The sequence below is a fragment of the Suillus plorans genome (assembly GCF_016647745.1).
Source record: "Suillus plorans strain S12 chromosome Unknown HD556scaffold_29, whole genome shotgun sequence".
In the NCBI taxonomy this organism is placed as follows: Eukaryota; Fungi; Basidiomycota; class Agaricomycetes; order Boletales; family Suillaceae; genus Suillus; species Suillus plorans.
The window spans coordinates 176678-192486 of record NW_024537413.1 but is presented as its reverse complement, the minus strand read 5'-3'; the positions used below and the strand labels follow the sequence as shown (position 1 = coordinate 192486).

Below are 15809 nucleotides of genomic sequence, written 5' to 3'. Positions count from 1 at the left end.
CAGATCCCATCAGACTAGCCAACCCTAGTGCTATACAGACTAGGTCTGTGGATGTCAGGCTGGCCAGGGTGGGTAGTGTCAGATTTGATAGCACCAGCCAGCCCTAGTTCTATGTGGATCAGCTATGTTACCTTGACAATACAGTGAATTTATAATACTAGTTAGCTGTTGTGCTAATGGAACTATGTAGGCTTGGACATTGATTTTATAGCACCGGCCAGCCCAAGGTCTACATAGACAAACCACAGACTGGCTAGCCTACATTCTACTGCAGCCATTCAGGAGGAATGGCCAGCCCTTGATCTACACAGAATGGCCGAAGACTGGCTAGCATCAATTCTACATAGATCAGCTAGCCTTAGCTCTACATGGACAAACCACAGACTGGTACAGCTATCCAAAAGGAATGACTAGCCTTAGATCTACATAGAATGGCCACACACTGGCTAGCATCAATTCTATGACCTTTTTTCACGTCCAGGGCCTTGGTTCTACGTACAAAATGACTGAAGGGTCTGGATGAGCTACTGCTTATTCTAGATGATGATTCAAAAGTAGAGGAAGTTGACTTAATATCTGAGCTCAATGACGCTGTGTTAAGACCATGCACAAAGGGTAGGACTGATTCCGAGGGGCTTGGCTTCAGCTCGTGCGCTGCACCCCTTACCCGAGTATGTGCCCTTAATTTCAGAATGATGTCCAAAGGACGTCCGAAGCGCGGGAAAGTTCGGAAGGACTTTCCGGACGAGTGCAAGTAACTTCCGGACGAGTGCGGGAAAGTTCCAGAGGAACTTCCGGAAATTACGATGAGGTTTCGTCCTGATACGGATACGTGTAATGGCTACTTAGGACAAGTCCTAAGTAGAAGCAAACAGAGGAAAGGCTGCAAGGACAAAGTCTGAAGCAGAATAGGTCCGGAGGACCGCGGGAAAGTTTCGGACGAACGTCCGGAAACTTCGGAGGATCGGATGAGCGGATAAGCGGAGCTCTGGCCTAGGGAATTTCTCCCTAGGCCCGAGATGGATATTGACTAAGTCAATAGACTAGAACTGATATGAGGACTTAGAGTGAGATCTAGTGCGAGGACTAATATGATATTCAGACTGAGGAACTACAGGACATATACAAGAGTTTATATACTAAGGAAATAACGGAAAGATCAGTAAGCAAGCGTCCGAGGCTATGTATGAAGCATAAGCAAAGTTATCAAGTGCGAGTCGGAAATGAAGCATAGGTTAACGGATCAGTAAGTGTACCGGTAGTAAGTATAACCGAGATACCGAGGACAAGGAATACTGAATAGTGGAATAGGCTGTGTTAACGTTATATGCACAGGAAATGAATTAGGAAGCTTATCGTATATCGGATCGGATCGGATCGGACCGGACCGGACGTCCGGATGAGACACGTGGATATATGGGATATGACATTAGGGTGATGGGACAAAGGATGACTGATGCAGGCTAGCTGTGGAGGTATGGAGGTCCGATGTACGGAGGTATAGGGATCTGGATGTGGATGTGCGGATGTGGATGTGCAGAGGTGCAGGGATCCGGATGGGTAGAGGACTGGAGACATGGTTAGGGCGTCCGAAGGTCCGGATGAGGCATGGGAATATTATCGGATGTAGGTCCGGAATACGGGATATGACACGCTGATGACAACATTGATAAGTTGGAAATGCTCTTGCAGGCCAATTGCGAGAAGATATTAGATGCCACTGCCACTGTCAAAGACACTATTGTAAAGGTCAGTGTCTCAAATCAGATCCCCATCTAATACTAGCTAATTTTGATATTGCAGATTCGTAGTCTGTCTTTTGCTGTGATTCGCTCAACAACTTTCTTGCTCCCGGCTTGGCGACGGGCATGTGGGGCATCACACTTGAAGGAAAGCTCATGCCACGTGATGTTGCAACACATTGGAACTCCATGTACGAGATGCTGGTTTTCACATTAGAGTATCAGGAACCCATTGATCGCATAACGAGTGATAAAAGCCTCAAGCAGGCTAAAAGATATGAATTGGATGACAATGAGTGGAAAATTGTTGCTGACCTCATTGTGGTCCTCTCTGTAAGTCTTGCTCATCATACTTCATACTTCTTTGTCTCACTTATTTCGATTGATTAGCAATACAAGAAGGCTACCTTGTTCTTCTCTCAGGACTCAGCAACTATCACAGCTGTGATACCAGCAATGGACAAACTCAATAGCAAGCTCAATCAACAGACAAAGGAGCCATATCACCCTGCAGTTATATCAGCTATGCACCTTGCGAAGAACAAGATAGATTGCTACTGGAAGATTACAGATCTCTCCAATGTATACCGCATTGCCATGGGTCAGCCTTTCAAATGTTCATTGACATCATTGGCTAATCATCGTAATAAAGTCCTACATCCTGGCCTGAAGCTAGAGTACTTCCGTGAGCATTCCTAGCAGAAGGAGTAAATCGATACTGCTGAGAAGCTTGTTCGTGAAGAGTTTACTGATAAATATGAGAAATATTTTGAGACTACCAATGACACTACAGCAGATGTGGTCCATATGCAACATTTAATCATACACTGATACTAACAACTATACAGAATAATGATGACTTCGGTGACTACTCACTTGGCTCCATGTCTCGCACTACTAGTAGCGAACTGGAGGAGTTCCTTTGATTACCAACTGTGAAGACCAAGGACCCACTTGCATGGTGGCAAGACAACTGCCATACTTATCCGATACTACATCAGATGGCACTAGACTATCTCTCTGTCCCAGGTATGCCACACTTGAATCGTCTCTCAACCAATGAGTACTTATTAGCTTGCTCAGCAACATCAATTGCAGTCAAACGTGTCTTCTCACAGGCTCAGCAGCTCCTTCACTTTACTCGCAACCGACTTGCACCATCAACAATTTGCACCTTTCTCTACCTTGGAGCCTGGGGCAGAAGTGATCTTCTAGCAATGGAGGACCTTCTAGCCTCTGTAAAGAGTCAGAAATGGAAGTGAAGTGAAGTCAAGGCTGAGAAGGATGACGAGGAAAAATAGCAATACTTATTTTATTGTCTGAGTTGTTAATACACTCTTCTTGCTAATGTACCTACGGTGCTTACATGTCGGTGTGTACTCATACCTGTGGTGGGTGCAGTGTTGGCGGGTATGGGTATGGTGTTGAGTTTCCGACCTGCAGTGTTACCCATGCGGAACCCTACATGCAACACTCAGCAGAATAGGGTACTCCATAGAATCATATCTCTCCTCCTTGAGCACTCTCTTTGGTTCACCACCATCTGGGTGCCCTCAAAAGACAATCTTGTTGATGGCCCCTCATGGGGCATATTCCCAAATGCTCCTAAATTCACGCATATTGCTTACATCCCCATTGCCCTTTGTCCCTTCATGTCAGTTGTATAGCCAGTATGTACTTCTTTGTCTCGCTGCCATTCTTGATAGCTCTTGGTGTATCTACTGCTTAGTAATTGAACATTGCCGGTTTCATGTGACATCACATGCATGCATCTCTGGCCTTCTTGCAGCTGATTCCACCCATGCCACTCACTGACCCCGACCTAGAGGCCATTGTTTCCAAGGCCATGGCATCCATCCGCCCTCAGCTCCCTCCTTCCATTTCTGCAGTTTCATTCCCCCACTTCGCAGCCCTATTGACTCAGTGTTATGACTTGGATAGGTCAAGCCTTCTCTAGCCGAATGGCTAATCGTCTAGTGGTCACACATAGATAGAAGGACGGGTTCTAAGCTCAGATGAAGCCCAAGGTATCCTCCAACAAGCTTGGTAAGTGCGGCAGCTTGTCAAGCTATAGGGCTAACAGATGTACGGCTAAGGTAGGGTCGGTTTGCCTTAGAAGTGCGGTCAAGACAGTGGGACTGGGGGTCACACTGAAATGAGTTCTGATAGAAAACCAAGTACTGGGATTGTACTAGTTCTAGGAAATACCAAGTATATCAAAGTAAGGGATACAATGATATGTGTCTAAGCTATATAGGTCTATCCTATAAGGTTCAGGAGGAGTCTGTATCTATGGATCTATCTGAGTCAGAGATAAGATGCTATGAAGCAGGTCTTCTGTGTCAAGATAAGTACATGAGGTGCTCTGGCCTCTGAGTCCATCAACACATGAGGCGGCATGCATCAGTCTAGTTCTACATGAGGTGGACAGCCATCATGATGGGATTGGGGGGCCTTCCAGGCCATGGGTGATGTCATAGCAGCCCAGGCTGCTCTAGGTATCTGATGGCATCCAGGCCGCTCTAGGCTTTTGGTGGTGTTCTGCCGTGTCAGTAAGTTGTGAAGAAGGAACATAAAGTAAAGGTGGCATGTTACTATAACACTCAGTTGTTGCCAACTCTTGGAAGGACTCCACCCTCACAGTTTACCAACTCGGTGTGAACTGTTTTCTGGCTTTCTGCTCGGCCAATAACATCCACAGCTTCTTCACTCTCCCTGCCAATAAATTCCTTCTCTGTGCCTTTGCCGCCTTCAAGGCTGGCTCACGCTCTAGCAGTGCCATTGCCAACAACATGTCTGGTATCCGGGCCTGGCACATCCTCAATGGGGTCCCTTACCAAGAGGGCATCCGCCTTGCCTATACTATCCGTGGTGCCCACCGGGCCACCCCTTCAGACTCAAAACGGCCTGCCTGTCTTCCTGTCACCATTGACATGCTCATCCTTCTGCACTCCCACCTCTCACCCTCCAACCCTCTCAATGCTGCTTATCTAGCAGCGGCAGACTGCACTACAGTCTACCTGGGGCCAAGCTCACCTAGGCGAGTTTCTGCCTGTTTCTCAGGCCAAGTTCTTGCCTTGCCACTTCCCTACAGTGGCAAACCTGCATCCAATATCCACCACTGGTCGCTCTCACATGCTCTTCCTCCCTTGGTCCAAATTGCATGTGAGCATGGTGAGGATGTATTCCTGGGTTGCCAACATGCACCCTCTGACCCGATTGCCTCACTTGACAATCATTTGTCAGTCAACTGCCTCCTCCCATGCTCGCACCTTTTTGCCTACCAAGGCCCATCTGGGACTCTTGTGCCCCTCACAAAATAGAAATTCTTATCACACTGTAATGAGGTGTGGTCTCAACATGGCTATCCCGCCATCTCTGATCACTTCTTTCAAATTGGGGGCACCACGGAGCTTCTGCTGTCATTAGGAAATCAACCCGAAATTGATATAACCAGATATAATTGGTAATCAAAACACATTATTATACACTATGTTTTAGTCTTGGATATCTTTATCACAGTGTCACACATAGATGAGATATGATATGACTATACCACAAAAATACCACCTTGATGTGCATCTTGGCAGCAGACAACAGTGTGATCACTGGGCTGTCCATGTGCTGTAATTCAATGTCTACAGATAATCATATTTCAGTAGACTTATAAAAATTGGCAATCAAAACACATTATAGTTTGGCCCTACACATTTTTGTCATGGTGTCACACATTGATGAAATAAGATAAGACTTGACAAGAGAAATATCAGCTTGATGTGTGCTTTGGAAGCAGACAACACTATGATCACTAGCCTGTCCACACAATGTAATTCAATGTCTGCAGATAATCATATTTCAGTAGACTTGTAAAAATTGGTAATCAAAACACGTCATGGTTTGGCCTCACATATTTTTGTCATGGTGTCACACATAGATGAAACAAGATAAGACTATACCAGAGAAATACCACCTTGATGGGCATCTTGGAACATTCCGTTCTATTGCGCTCGAGCTCATGTCTCAGATCCTTCGGCTATCAGCGCAACAACTTGCTCGCATTCTCAAATAACATAGATCAAATCCAATTTACAACCAAGTTATCGTACCAAGTTATCGTACAAGTACATACAAGTGTATCACAGGAGTACAGAAGCATTCAAAGAGGTGTATGAAGTTGAAAAGCAATCATCAAGCCAATCATCGGCAAGGGTGTCAGATGGAAGAGAAGCAAATGTCACAGTACTTCCAGAACATGTGCCTACAAGTCATATCAGTGTTAGAAACCGGAAGCATAACATACATGCCCACCATCATCAGTACCCTCGAACTCAGCAACCTGTGCTAGGGCTTCGGAAAACATGTCGACTTCGGCCTGTGCCCGTTGCTTCTTCAGGCCCAAAATATGTATGTCGGATTTGAGGACGTCTAGAGTCTTGTTCTCTTTCGGTGTGAATCCGTCACTATTGTCGATGTGTTTGGGCTTGTTTTCCGCAAATGATGCGCTCATGTATGCACGATATGTGACAGGATCCACCCAAGTCTTCAACAAACGAGGCAAAGATATCAATACATCATCGGGCTGCATAGCATCAGAATGTTGGGTGTTCATGTAGTATTAACAGCACTCACCCCTTGAAAATATTCGTGATGGTCAGGAACCTCTAAAGTTTGTGAAAAACCAAAAAGTGTTCGGTTTGCGTGAGATTCAACCTCTAGAGTGTCTTCAGAAGGCAATAATGTCCGAAGCCATGCATGGCATTTCTCTCCAGTGTGTGTAGTGTCGTTTGTACGTCAGAAGCAATCAAAATTGATTGAGCTGGGTGCTGGGCATGCTGCAACATACATGGTATCATTCACTACAAGCAGCTTCTTTTGGCCAACTACAAACAATTTTGAGTGTCAATATTAGTCCTTGGAACAGCATGGCTCACTCGAGTGACTTTTACCGTCAAGCACTTCGCATAAGTGTGCAATAGCATTACTAAACAATGACACTTCCATTTGAGCTCAATACATTCTATGCTCCATCAAACATCCCCCTCGGGAACGAAAGGCCGCGCACTTTCTCTCCTCTTCTTGTTGGAGTTGCATCTGCATCACGCCCTCCTTAAGGCTCATGTCAAGGAGAGCCATAAGATCATGGGAGTCGACCCATCCAAATAGTACGGAAGCTGTAATAAATAGTGGGTCTGAAAGCTGGAAGCTGAATATTAGAAAAAGTATAAGAAACATGTGAGCACGCTCACAGTGTCATGCCCCTGTTGCTGAAGCCAAGATGTAAGGGCGGTTTCGGTCTGATCAGTCCCAAGAAAATGAGCACTGGAACATATTTCACATGTAGGAAGACAAGGGGAACTAGAATTCAACATGGTGGATTAGAGGGTGAAAAGAGGAAGACTCGAGAGATGCTCTCACGATTGTGAAATGCTTACACAACCTATAGTGTAGGCTAGGAAGCGATGACCAAGTTATGAGATGATGGTGATCAAACGAGGTGATGGCGATCAAATGAGGCGATGGCGATCAAACTCTAAAGAAAAAAATGATTAAACGTAATAAATCAAGTACAAAATTTGTGAGATACTCAACAAGTAATTTATGACTGACGGTGATGAGTTGTTTAGGTACTATAAAACGGGTGTGATGACTCGCTGGAACATAATGGCGGAAATGAATGAAAATGTCATTGCAATGGTATATGTCGTACATACCGCAGCCCTGCAGGACAAATCACAAGCATGTGCAAATACAACTACAAGTACCGCTCCCCCTTATCCACTCCTATTTTGAGCAATTGCATTTGCTAGTGAACCCCCAATATACGCTACATCTGAAAGTCTACTCAGAGGTTGTGGTAGCAGAAAGAAAACCTGCTAATGCGCATAATTAGTATATATAGCGAACAACTAATTGGGAGGAATATCTATGGTTGTGAAATTGTACCAATGGCGCAACAGCATTCTTGTGGCCCAATGGAGCCATCAAATAAATCTCGAAGTCCTTAAAAAGGCACGTCACATGCCAAAAAATTAAATACCCCCACCGAGAGGTCTTGTTTCGGGTGCTGTGAATGACCATCACAAAATGTTACAGGCTGACGAAGTACATATTACATTTCAAAGACAGGCTCAACGAGTCGTGAATGCAGTTGTGTGTAGTACATATATCTAAGGCTCAACCAAATTCAGGACTTGGCCAGTTCCCTTTCGCTTGCCAGCTCGGGTTGGCCGGCCAATGCGGAACACATCCGTCTCACTACACATAGTAGTCCCATCAGCAATAGCATAGATGTGATCTCTAGTAAAGATAACTTACGTGATTGTGCATAGCGTTCTTAGTTCAGCCTTGAACGATACAATGTCCGGGTCATCCTCTGCCTGGAACAGCATCATAGCTGTCTCGCGAAGCTCAGTGTGTACTTGAACTGCAGTTGGATAATCTGGCATGACATCGGCTATTCCCCACATGCTTATCAGTCTCACCAGTAATGCTTGATAGCACTAGATGCAATGTTAGAGGTGAATTAAAACACCCAGAGAGCACAATACACTTACGCAGGACCCCGCTAAGGCCAAAGTGTCCGCTGGAGGACTGGAAGCATGCCTAAAGATCGCTGGCTCTAAGTCAGCGATGGTAAGACGAATGCGACTTGTAGTCGTGGTCCTGAATACTATGTGATAAAGCATCTCTTCTGCTATTTGGTGGGTTATGAAGGTGGCAAACCCGTTGGTCTGCAGGAAAAATTAGGGGTGTAATACTTGTGAGAAAGAATTTAAACAACTCACCTTGATTGGAAGTAAGTGGGCGCTGGGTCGTGTGAACATTTGAAGTAGGATCATAATGCTGTGCCTTTGGGCCAACCCAAAGAAGTTGCCTAAGCCGAAGATGCGAGGGTCGTCCATAGAGTAGGCGACAATCCGATGGTTATCATATAGAAATTGGGTTATCCAGGGAGAAGCCTATCCTGGAATAAGACAAATGAACAAAAACATAAAAAAACACGTATGAGCACCAAAACCTCAGCATGCGTCATTGGAACCTTGGAATCTTTCCTAAAAACTGAAAAAAATTCAGCATATTGTGGGTACCACTAAGATTAAGCTCCTGACCCGTTTCCAAAGCTTCAGGTGCGACGTTGGCACGAACAAGGCAATCAGGCCAACAACTGCGAATTAGCTCGAGTCTACGCTCAGCATAGTCAATGCTGACAAGGACATGGGGGTTGTCGGAGTGCCCACAACAAATGGCAATCCTCAACTGGACACGTAGGTACGCAAGTGCCCTATGCCAGTTGAGACATGTTTCCATAATTTGGTGGAGACTATGCTCTGCTTGAACCTTCTTGGGACGTCCAAGCATTGCGGTTCCAGTGCCAGTTCCAGTTTCAGTTCCAGTGGTTGAAGCGATAACGGATGAGCCGAACTGGGACGTCGGTGGCAGGATTGATGAGCTGCTGACTGAATTCTCAACGTCAGGAATGTAGTATCCAGAAGGATGCTGTGCAAGATGAATGATAGTCTCGGGCTCGTCTACGTGAGCCACGCCAGCCTATAGTATTTTAGCACGTGGAAAGATACAAGGGTAAAATGAACATACATGATCATAAACACCGTGCACCATGTCGTCGGAACCAGTTCTGCCCCGTATCCAAGGCAGGTTAAGGAATGGCGTGGGAGTTGTACGCAGCTGTACGACTCATCAGTAGAAAGAAGTGGAACAGTCCAGATTACACTTACTACTAGGACATACACTGGAACCTCGAGGTCCAGCGACTCATACACCGGACTATGTATCATCAGGGTTGAGAGATAAGTGACCAAGGTGAGCTCTGGCTGAAGCTGGGAGGAGAGGTCAGTAGATTATGTCACCGATAAAAGAAAACCTCGTATGTCAATCAAACCAGCAGGCGGACACTGTGCTGATCATCAGACATGCTGAGTCCATAGTCAAGACATCCAAATACTCACATAAAGAGGGTAAAGTGTGGGCTGAGTGCCGAGCAACAAGTACCCTATGAATTCTACACTGATGTCGGGAGTGTCCTTAAAGAACTGTGATCAAGTGTTTCCAGGCAAGAAAACAACCTACAAAGAAAGAGCACAGTGCAGGAGGGTCAAGTTGGAAGACACATGCATTGCCATCAATCCCATTGTTAGATTTTACTGGGATAGACATTGCAGCTGAGGGAAGGAAAGGTGATGCGATGCTTATTTAAAGCATATCGAGTTTCTGAATTAGACCGTATTGATATTACTAAGGGTTCCAACTTATCATTGCAGCACCATTGACTGGGAAGTCATGGGGCCTAGGGTGTCACATCAGTGTTGGCGTATTACATGTACATGTTGTGTTTAAAATTTCGTGCCATCGCAGCACCATCGGTGTAGTATTACATATATTGAAACTATATATTGAATATTAAGCATCATTGCAGCGGAATATCACATTTGCGTACCTGTTTGAGCTGTATCGGTGTAGTATTACATACGTTGAAACTATATATTGAATATTAAGCATTGTTGCAATGGAATATTACATTTGCGTACCTGTTTGAGCTGTATTTTCGATATCAGAATAAGAATCGCGGAGACGTTCAGAAGGAGGAGACCTTATTACGTGCACCATAGTGGCGGTATGCAAACACCTGTTTTTTATAATAGGTCTGGATCCTATTACGTGAACCATTGGAACATTATTTTGGAACTTCAATTCTCGTAATCTAATTCTACTTCACTGCCATACATCTCATCAAATTGAGATACAAGTGAATCATTACTAAAGCCAAACAGCAGCACAACACCTTGCACCCATAGCTCTCCATCTTCCCCTTCAAATGCACAATCATCTTCCTCATCCTCTTCATAATCGTCTTCAACTTCCCCGTCATCTTGTTCTGCGACGCCTCTATGTGGAGGCTCAGCCTGCGAGACATGATGGTGAGAGTATACATGCCCAATTCCAAGACCAAAGTGAAAGTGCATCAGCATATCACGGTCGACAAACCTGGAATGATGATCTCAATATACGTTATATATGAAATGGATTTTCACTCACCGATTGACATAGTATTCCTGCCAATCATCTTTGTCACCCACACATGCTGACACACCCACTCCATTTTGGTATCTCTGGAGGCTGGAAAAAGCAGGTATGATGTGGCAGCCCCTGAGGACGTCCGCTGGATCTAGAAAGTCAAATGAACATTCATCTGCCATGGGCAGAAACCTAAGTCGATCTAGGCTTGAGGTGTCCCAGGTGGAGACCTGGTCTATCGGTTCGTACCAACGAATCCATAGGAACTCCATCTGGAGCGGAGTGTAGTCGACCATACCAACTCCAATGATAATTACATTGACATGGTAGATACCCAGTACTTTACTGTAGGCAAATCTGTGACCTAGGTACCCCACATTGTTGTCAGGGCGCAGCACCATAATGTTACAACAGGAAGTGCAGGGATTGATGACATCTTGCGCTCGGCGAACATCGTATGTAGTGTAGTTAATCCTGGCAATGTTGTGGTGGTAAATTCGATCGTCCTTGAGGATAAGTGCATCGGTGTTAAGATGCTCTCTCGACTCGGGTCTTGACAAGTTGATTCGACCAAATAAATGTGCCTTGAGTTTTGGCACAAAGTTCTGCAGGGATCTGTGAAAATTCGCATTTAGGAGTACAATTTAACATACCTTGATGGCTGGATCGCCATCATGACTGTGCAAGTATGAGCCTATATGTACAGGGTACTTCTGTGTTAGGCCAATGTGGTGGTGGACGTGAGGGTCAGTTGCTAACTCGGCAATTTCGATATGGGGGCGATGAACGATTTTGTCGCCTATACAGCGAATGTGAGCTTGCCGGTGTTCGATCCGAGTCAGCTGTTTTATAAAGGACTTCCGATCCGTATGGCGATATCTGGCCTTGGGTGAACGGTGTTCAAGTTCACCCTAGAGAAGTCAGTGAAGTTCAGATATAAACGTCAGAGGACGTACAGGTTCACTGCTATAGGAATCGGCTGTGCCATACTGGCAGATTGTTGACACGTAGTCTCCCAAGGCATGAAATTTATAAGTTTGAAAGTTAAATACCTTTGCTCGCTGCATATTGTTTGCAGCATCTTCTGACCCAACCGCCTCCCTTTGCTTTTCCTTGCCTTTCTTGGTTGCCTTGTGTTTTGCTACTTGCTTTGCATGGCGTCAGCGGCGAGCTTCAACCTCATGACGAAGTTCATGAGTATCATACGCAGAACAAACTTTAGCTTTGAAAGTGCAGAACTGATGGCCCAGTGCCGAAGTTACTAGATCCATGGCATTTAGGGTCAAATTGGAATGCATTCTTAATTTAGCCAATCCATGCCAGTGCGCCATGGTGAATAGTAACTCAAGAATGGTCGCGTTATGAGGTTCAGGTAGGAGACGATTGAACACAGGGATGGAACACTGTACATTGCGTGAGGGCCAATTTAGCCATGCCAGGGGGTGGAATCATACCTGAAGGAGGTCTTCAAAATTGTGAGCTGCCATCTGTTTCATCTCTGAAGAGTTAGCTGAAAACTTTCGAATGGTAGCTTGGCCGAATGTTGGAATTTGCCTGTATCTGGGCATGGGGGGTCAGCGGAGTAGGTAACGTGTGGTGTAGTAACGTACCTGTGATCCAATTCATGTATAAGTCCCTTGTTTTGGGCTGCAACAATTCGTAAGAGGTGCACAAATAGCATCTTCCACACGCCGAGCTCAAACTCATGTAGGAGATCGACGACAAGAGCGCGGAAAATATTAAAACCGTTTGGCCCGAGGTGTTCTGAGAATGAATTCTGAGGTGCGTGTTAGGCATGATCAAGAATGCAAAAAATTCAGCCTCACCAGAGTTGGTACCCACAACTGTGGTTTCAGTATGCGTTCAACTGGTGCACTCCCAACTGCGAAGTCCTTTTCATAAATCAACTTGCGCGCATCACTTACTAAGAGTCCCCTGTTATTATCGTTGCGTTTAAGGGTTTCACATTGTTGCCTATCCCTCGGCCATCCCATATTATGGATCTGATCTTTCGGTATAAGGCAGCGGGGACACAGACAACCTCCTAAGTTTTGGACTGTGGCTATCAGCACCCTGATCAAATTGCAATCAGTGTTTTTCAACTTGCTAATGACATCACTTACTTTTCAGGATAATCTGCTGAGTATGTAAATATCCTAAGATAAAATCTATGTGTAATACCGTCGCAGCATGATATCACGATCCTGTGCTCATACGCCTCCAAGAACTCGTCGTCCAGTAAGATTTTCCACTGCTCGTGGAAGAGTTCTCTACGGCAGTGCATAGCACACTCGTTGTTGATCCCTTTCCCGCCTACGAAATCCTTAAAAGAGTCTGGGAGCTGGCAGTTGACGTTAGATAAGCTGTGAAGTTAGAATTGAGGGAAACATACTGTCTCAAAGTAAGCGATGTGATTGCTTAGGTTGCATGACGGCTTGCACCTGCAATACTTGGACTCATTACCAAAGTACATGTATGTAGGCCAGAGTTTAGCATTGCCAAACAAAGTGAGCTGTGTGGTGTCGGACCAAAACATGAGGCCAGCGACTATGCGGGGCAAATTACAACCAGGTTCTGGGGTCAAGTCTTGGACTTCACTGTGGGCTTCATGAAAAGCCCTGGAAGTGTACAGGTCACCATATATGGAGACCTCTGTGTCCAGGTGAGGAGGGTTCCAACGCAACTCATACGGCTCGTAATGAAAGAGCTTGTCGTCTCGGGCATTGGCAAGTTTCTCTCGCACAACAGCTACAATGGATCAATGATATAAATCGGCAGCTTGGTACGTGCGAGGACCTGGAACTTCGGTAGTGCGGGGAAAAGGCACCTCAATGGAGACCGGTGTTCTCTTCCATCCAGCGTCTTCGTCCTCCCATTCCTCCCCATCTCCCTTGTCATACTCGTTCACACCAAGCTTGGAATTTATCTCCTTCCAGTTGGTAGAGCTCACGTCGTCAGTGCTGAAGGACCTGAATCGCAATATGTCCATCAGCTTCATATAGTCGCCTTGCGACTTCTGGACGCCCTGATTCCAGTACCAATCCCCAAGCTGGAAAGATGAATGATTGGGATAGGGATGGTATTGAGAATCGCTGCTCAAAGCAGGAGTTTCATAGGGTAATTGGTCGACTTTAACGGTGGTAGGCATGATTGAGAGGTCTGCGATCGTAATATATTCTTCTGGGTCGTGTGATGGCGGTGTCGAGGAGAAGTATTGATGTACTAACCTGAATACATTGGGGCGGGTGCAAAATTTCACCATGTGCACCGGTAAGACTGGGTGTTCTACTGCGCTAACACGGCCAACGGGTTCCTGAAGAATTCCACGAACTTCTGGGGGGACAGTTGGCGGGGGCTGAGGTAGCACGTCCCTGAATCTCATAGGCAGCTGTCGGTTCAGATGCCTCGGTCTGCGCTGCGCCAAACTCATGTCCCCGTCGTCGTCCATGTCCACTCCTCCATCTCCAACGGAATCTTGATGCGCTGGTGAAGCATCGGCCACACCGGTAGGGGGGTAAGCAGGCGGATCAACACCATTGGATGAGGCATCGACCACAGGTTCATCATTCGAGATATGTGACCTTTTCCTGCAGCTTACAAACTCTTTCAAAGAAGATATCGCTGATGAAAGACGCTTCTTGGTTTGCGAGCATGAGCGCTGGTGTTGGCTAAAGTAATTCTGCGCCGCAAAAGAGCGCTTGCAAATGCATGTATAGCCAGACGCCGACATGAAGGAATGATGTGAGGATGTTTCTGACCCAAGGAGGTAACCCAAAACATGTGGGACGATGGCGACCTCATGACCAAGGGAAAATAATATTTGCTAATTTGACCAGGCACGCGATGGCACTAGGACGATGAGGTGCAGGGGGAACTATATATCTTCCAATACACTTTCCAGCTAATTTGTATCTGTGCTGACATGTCTGCAACATCTTCCAGGTCCTCCAGTGTTGAGCCCCCAGAATTCAAAGCCGACCCGAAGGTGGTTAGCATGCTAGTGAATATCTTGACTGCACGTCACGGAATTCTGCATTTCCATGGCCAAACGAGAGAACTAACAACCTTTCAGTGGTGAGTTCATTATTCTGAGAAGTGTGGCTTCGCCTACCCTCACATCTGTATTCAAGGCCGTCCACCAAATATGGACACAAAATCCATCCTTCACAATTTGTGGATTATCGCGAGGCACATGCTTTTCGCTACCCATGTTGCATGTGCACAAGTGGGGGCAGGTACGTCGAAGTAGCAATATTTCGACGTAATAGAGGTGTATGTGAGGGACAGTACGTCGCCGAATGTGCAACCAGCACCTGTGGCTACATGTGTGAGCCAAAGTTCCTGGAGGGTGGACATTTCTGATCTCTTGATTAGTAAATATTGAGAAGTTTTTCGGGAGAGCTTGCGTACCGGCTGTGTATTATCCTCGGAGGTATGTGTTCACAATTGATCGTCTTCATGTGCTCATATCTTTAGATCTGATTAACCGCTCAACGCAGTTCCACCATATGATTGATGTCGATCACAACAATCATTGTTCTAGACCTTTCATCAATCATGTGAGACGGAGTCATGAGGGATGGGAGTATCTCACAATCATTCTAATGCGCTGTGTACCCAACTACTACAGTATTATTATTAGGCTCAAATATATTCAACTACAGTCATAAGGGCCGGTGCACTCTGTCACAACCCTACTACGCGCCTAACATACTGGTTGTGTTTGGGATGATGAAAAACGGAAAAGAAGAACAAGTGGAAGCGAGTAGGGTTTATATAGTGAACAACTTTGAGATTCGTACTCCGCCGGCAGCCTCCAAAATGGGAAAGTCACATAAGTCACTTGATCCCATGGAAGCAATTCATGTGACTGTCATATGCGTGGCTCCAGAGCTCCACAGGTGCCCGATCATTGGCTCAGTGTCTCTCTTAGGGGTAGAGAGGACATATTGTAACACGGTCACTAAATTTGAAAATGACGCATGAACGAATACTCTACTTGTGATTTCCAACCAACAACTTTACTGACATTCC

The 15809-nt window shown here is 45.7% G+C and overlaps 2 protein-coding genes across 2 annotated transcripts; one reads left to right on the top strand and one right to left on the bottom strand.

The window, feature by feature from the left end:
* Positions 1–1680: 1680 nt before the first annotated feature.
* Positions 1681–5065, top strand: HD556DRAFT_1443423 (uncharacterized protein; the record flags this gene model as incomplete). The annotated part of the gene is made up of 5 exons (XM_041306602.1): positions 1681–1749; positions 1812–2075; positions 2133–2343; positions 4259–4294; positions 4350–5065. 5 exons carry the CDS (start codon positions 1681–1683, stop codon positions 5063–5065), a joined length of 1296 nt encoding a protein of 431 aa, XP_041160033.1.
* A 2844-nt stretch (positions 5066–7909) lies between these two features.
* HD556DRAFT_1443421 (uncharacterized protein) lies at positions 7910–9917 on the bottom strand (the record flags this gene model as incomplete). The annotated part of the gene is made up of 11 exons (XM_041306601.1): positions 7910–7997; positions 8058–8242; positions 8297–8473; positions 8528–8701; positions 8761–8801; positions 8852–9290; positions 9339–9428; positions 9479–9580; positions 9611–9655; positions 9710–9784; positions 9831–9917. The coding sequence occupies 11 exons, from the start codon at positions 9915–9917 to the stop codon at positions 7910–7912; spliced, it is 1503 nt and encodes a 500-aa protein (XP_041160032.1).
* Between the last annotated feature and the right edge of the window lie 5892 nt (positions 9918–15809).